The sequence below is a fragment of the Leuciscus leuciscus genome, assembly GCF_965113295.1.
Source record: "Leuciscus leuciscus genome assembly, chromosome: 7".
NCBI lineage: Eukaryota > Metazoa > Chordata > Actinopteri > Cypriniformes > Leuciscidae > Leuciscus > Leuciscus leuciscus.
The window spans coordinates 25,143,804-25,148,390 of NC_138731.1; the positions used below are offsets into that span (position 1 = coordinate 25,143,804).

At 36.4% G+C, this 4,587-nt stretch overlaps 2 protein-coding genes across 2 annotated transcripts; both read left to right on the forward strand.

Annotated features, from left to right (window-relative positions):
• On the forward strand, positions 1 to 766 carry crygs4 (crystallin, gamma S4; the record flags this gene model as incomplete). Its single annotated transcript, XM_082175622.1, has 3 exons — positions 1 to 15; positions 106 to 348; positions 444 to 766. The coding sequence occupies 3 exons, from the start codon at positions 1 to 3 to the stop codon at positions 717 to 719; spliced, it is 534 nt and encodes a 177-aa protein (XP_082031748.1). The 3' UTR covers positions 720 to 766.
• Positions 767 to 2,182: 1,416 nt separating this feature from the next.
• crygs3 (crystallin, gamma S3) lies at positions 2,183 to 3,585 on the forward strand (the record flags this gene model as incomplete). The annotated part of the gene is made up of 3 exons (XM_082175771.1): positions 2,183 to 2,231; positions 2,314 to 2,556; positions 3,313 to 3,585. The coding sequence occupies exons 1-3, from the start codon at positions 2,214 to 2,216 to the stop codon at positions 3,583 to 3,585; spliced, it is 534 nt and encodes a 177-aa protein (XP_082031897.1). The 5' UTR covers positions 2,183 to 2,213.
• Between the last annotated feature and the right edge of the window lie 1,002 nt (positions 3,586 to 4,587).

Consider the following 4,587-nt stretch of genomic DNA (forward strand, 5'->3'; position numbering starts at 1 on the left):
ATGACGACTGAGAGTGTAAGTGCCTCTTTCTCCCTGACTGTCCATATCCCACAGTCTGTCATGATGTTTTAGCACAATGTAAACTGTCATTGCTGTGTTTGACAGATTGTGTTCTATGAAGACAGGAACTTCCAGGGAAGATCCTATGAGTGTAAGGAGGACACAAGTGACCTTCATTCTTTTTTTAGCCGCTGTAATTCTGCAAGGGTGAAGGGGGGCTTTTGGGTTCTGTATGACCGGCCAAACTACATGGGCTATCAGTATATACTGGCCCCAGGGGAATTTCCAGATTATCACCATTGGATTGGCTTCAATGACTGTGTCCGATCTTGTCGTTTAATCAGGCATGTAAGTCCAATGACACCACACATGATCACTTTGAATTACTAAGTTAACAGTGTGATTGGGTGTATACATATAAACATGATTTGTATTTCCTGCAGGTAACTGGACATCTCAAGCTGAAACTCTTTGAGAAGCCCAATTTTGATGGCCAAACATGGGAAGTTACAGACAGCACCCCGTCCATTCAGGAACGTTTTCTCTGCAAAGAGGTCCATTCCTGCAAGGTCCATGAAGGTCCCTGTGTGTTCTTCGAGCATGCAAACTACTGTGGCCGTCAGTACCTCCTTGAGAAGGGAGAGTACAGTCGCCACACTGAATGGGGGGCCATGCATCCCACTGTGGGCTCCATTCGCCAGATCAGCACAGACTGTTGAAATTAAAACATGTTATCACAACTACTGAAAAAGTATTGAAAAATAAACATTTTGAAGAGGCATCAATTTATGGGATTTTTTGTCAAATTATTATTTTTTTTATTTTTTTACTGGTTGCCAGTTAGCAGACAATATAATATTGAACCGAAATGCTCTAAACATATGTAATCTGAAAAACATTCTCATAAGCCAGTCTTTAATTTATAGTTCTATTAATGACTGCTTTGTGAGTTCATACACTATGTTTGCAACTCTTGAGCAGAAATTGTTACCAAAAGATGTTTTCCATAAGTTATATTTTAATAAAAATGTGTATTGTAATTTATTTTCCACCAAATATTCTGAACAAGAAACAAAAATAAATTATTTTATATTTTCTTCTAAGATAACATAAGTGTAAATTTACTTTTGAGTGCAAAATGCTATTTTCAATAATTCCGTCCACCATTGCGCAGATATTTTACCTTATAGTTTAGATTACTGATGATGTAATTTACATTATACACATGATAGTGATTACACTGCTGTATTTATGAGTAAAACTATTGTATTTTGCTATTTGTACTCAGTGCAATGGTATCCTTCTGCAAACTCCTTTTTTACTTAGTGTACAATAAATAGCTGCTACCTCGTTTTAATATTCTGTTTACACATGCATGTTTGGTGCTTTAAAAAAAAAGGGGAGATCCAATTATGTTTCATTAAAACACAAGTTTGATGCCCTGTTCATCAGACTATGTAGGCTGTCATGAAAACACATTTCATTCCTCTTCTGAAAGCAGCAAAACACCTTTGTTTAATCTTAATTTTGATGGTAACATCATGGCATCTTGATTGCCTCTGGTGTTTTGTTGTGCTGAATAAAAGACTCACAACAGCTTCAGTGACACAGTTTCATGCATACATACATATATATATATATATATATATATATATATATATATATATATATATATATATATATATATATATATATACGTATATATATATATATATATATATATATATATAAATTACTGTGCATAGCCTACTCCTAGTTTCTGTGTTTCACAGTTTCTGTGTTATTGTGCAACTAAATTAACCTGCTGTCCAACAGTAGAACATTTAGGGGTGGGGCACAAACACTAATGCATCAGTTCATTCTAAAGGAAGTGTTACGCCTCATACAGTATTGGCATGTGACTAGATGCCAATGCTGCTTGAACTCTGCCAGTACCAGCAGCTGGAAAACAATTTAATTGGCCCAATAAATATTTTCTGGACTCAGCCATTGCAGAATCAAAAGGTCAGGGTTTCATACAATAGCCACTGCATTAATCTACATGAACAATCTAGAAACAATCGTAGTATCAGCTGTTGATGATGCAGTTGCTGGAGCCATTCATATAACAATGATTTGCCTGGCAGAGCAACAATGTGAAACATATAAATTTCGCTCATTGCCCTTTTTATACACAGCATACAGCAAAAGGAGGAATCAAATTATCCCCAAACATGGACAGAAAGGGAAAAGTAAGAAATATTTTGCTTGCATAAACTGACTCTACAGTCTTGTTTATGGCTTATCTGTGTTTCTACATCTTCTCCCATACAGATTGTCTTTTATGAGGACAAAAACTTTCAGGGACGTTCCTTTGAGTGCAGCACGGACTGCCCAGAGCTGTCGTCCCACTTAAGCCGCTGTAACTCCATCCAAGTCGAGAGTGGGGCCTGGGTTTTGTATGAGCATCCAAACTTCATGGGCAGCCAGTACATCCTTACCAGGGGAGAGTATCCTGATTACCAGCACTGGATGGGGTTCAATGACTCTATTAGGTCTTGCCGCATGGTGCGAAATTTAAGTCATCCCTGTGTGGAGAACCGTAGCTAGGCTATTTTTCCCAATGCAGGTCTGTTTTCCTCTTTTCCTGCTAAATCAGTCACCTATGCTGGACATACTGTATGTTTGACAATAATCATTCAGTAACAGTATTATTGGCCTCAAACTCTGCTAGATGCTGAATAACACTGTTTCTGTCAGGACCACTATCGTCAAATACGATTCACAATTTGAATACAGTTATGATTGGCGGTATGGTTCTGTTCTGGGCAAGAACTCCCTGCGCATCCATGCAGCCTAGCATGGATAAGAGCAGGGAGAGCAGCAATAACCCCCCTTAGGGTAAACAGAAAAGAACCATGAATCTATTGCAGATATCATTAATTCAAGATTTTAAAGTACAACATATTTCGAGAATTTATTCTGATTCAAAGGGCAATCAGAATGCCAAATATTGACTGCACGAGAGGAGGAGCTGGGGATGGAAGAGGGTAATTTGCTCCTGAGAAACGCGATAGCTGCTGATAATACTGAAGGAGCTTATATATGTATACAGTGATAGGCGTCGTACTTCTATAGGTAGACGTGGATCAGCTGAGAGTCAGCTGATGCGAGCTTGACTAACGTGACCTGCCAGAACTGGTTTTGTTCTCCAGTAAAAACCCCAGTATGCATCAGAATTTTGGATATGCTGCTTTGTTTGCTCTTTGTAAATTGCCTAATGATATAAATTAATTTGTTATGATATTTGGGAAACTACTCTCTCTGTTTTAGCACACTGGCATTTTCCGTTTCCGTCTGTATAAGTGGCCTGACTTTCAGGGTCAGATTATGGAGTGCAGTGAGGACTGGCCCTCTCTCTATGATCGCTTCCATCACCATGAGGTCCAGTCCTGTAACGTTTTGGATGGAGCCTGGGTCTTCTTTGAGCATCCTAACTACAGGGGACGTCAGTACCTGTTGGAGAGAGGCGAGTACCGCCGCTTCAGTGACTGGAATGCCATGCATCCTACTGTCGGCTCCATCCGCCGTGTTCAGGAGTTGTAGGTTTTTCAGTGTGTAGTTGATTGTTCTTTAACTATTTAATAAAAATGACACTGAGCCCATTAGCTCCTGTCTCCTGTTTTATTTTGTTATTTTGAAAAAGTATCTTATGCTTACCAAGGCTGCATTTGAATAACTGTTTTTTGTTGTTGTTGTTTTATTTGTTTATTATTATTTTATAAAATAACTGTTTTTTTATATTCATAAACTTTAAAATATAATTTATTCCTGTGATGAATTTTCAGCATCATTACTCCAGTCTTCAGTGTCACATGATCCTCCAGAAATCATTCTAACATGCTGATTTGCTGCTCAAGAAAAAAATTCTTATCAAATTTGAAAACAGTTGTACTGCGTAACATTTTGGTTATGATACATTTAATGATACACCATGATACATGTGTATCACTATGATCTTTTTCTTTTTTTTTTAGGATTCTTTGAGGAATAGAAAGTTCAAAATAACAGAATTTATTTGAGATTATTTTTTAAGTCTTTACTGTCATTTTAAAATCACATTTAATGTCTCTTTGCTGAATAAAAGCATTAATTAAAAAAATTAAATCTTACGTATGTGTCACATAATTTTTTAATTAATTTTTTATAAAAAATTGTATTCATTCTCAACCCATAGCTTTCAACAGTTTCTGCAGTTGATATAACTCAATACTCCCCTCTGTTGGTTTATGTTTTCTGAATGGTGTCTAACAAACTTACATTTTAAAATATAAAAAAAAATCATAGAAAACAAAATTGAATTCACATGTTTGTTTTTTAGTACTGTCATGACAAACTGTGCATTTTACAATAACAATTAATTAACTGATCATTTAAGTTTCACCTAAACACTTTATTCAAACTTTATTTATAATCTGCATGACAGATAAAGAATTAGGATGAAATAAATGGCTTAAAAACTGCCTCTTCAGGCCTTTTACTATACAGACGCTGAGGTCAGGAATTTTGTTTTTGTTAGTAGTACCTGTTTGCATGAATATAAATACC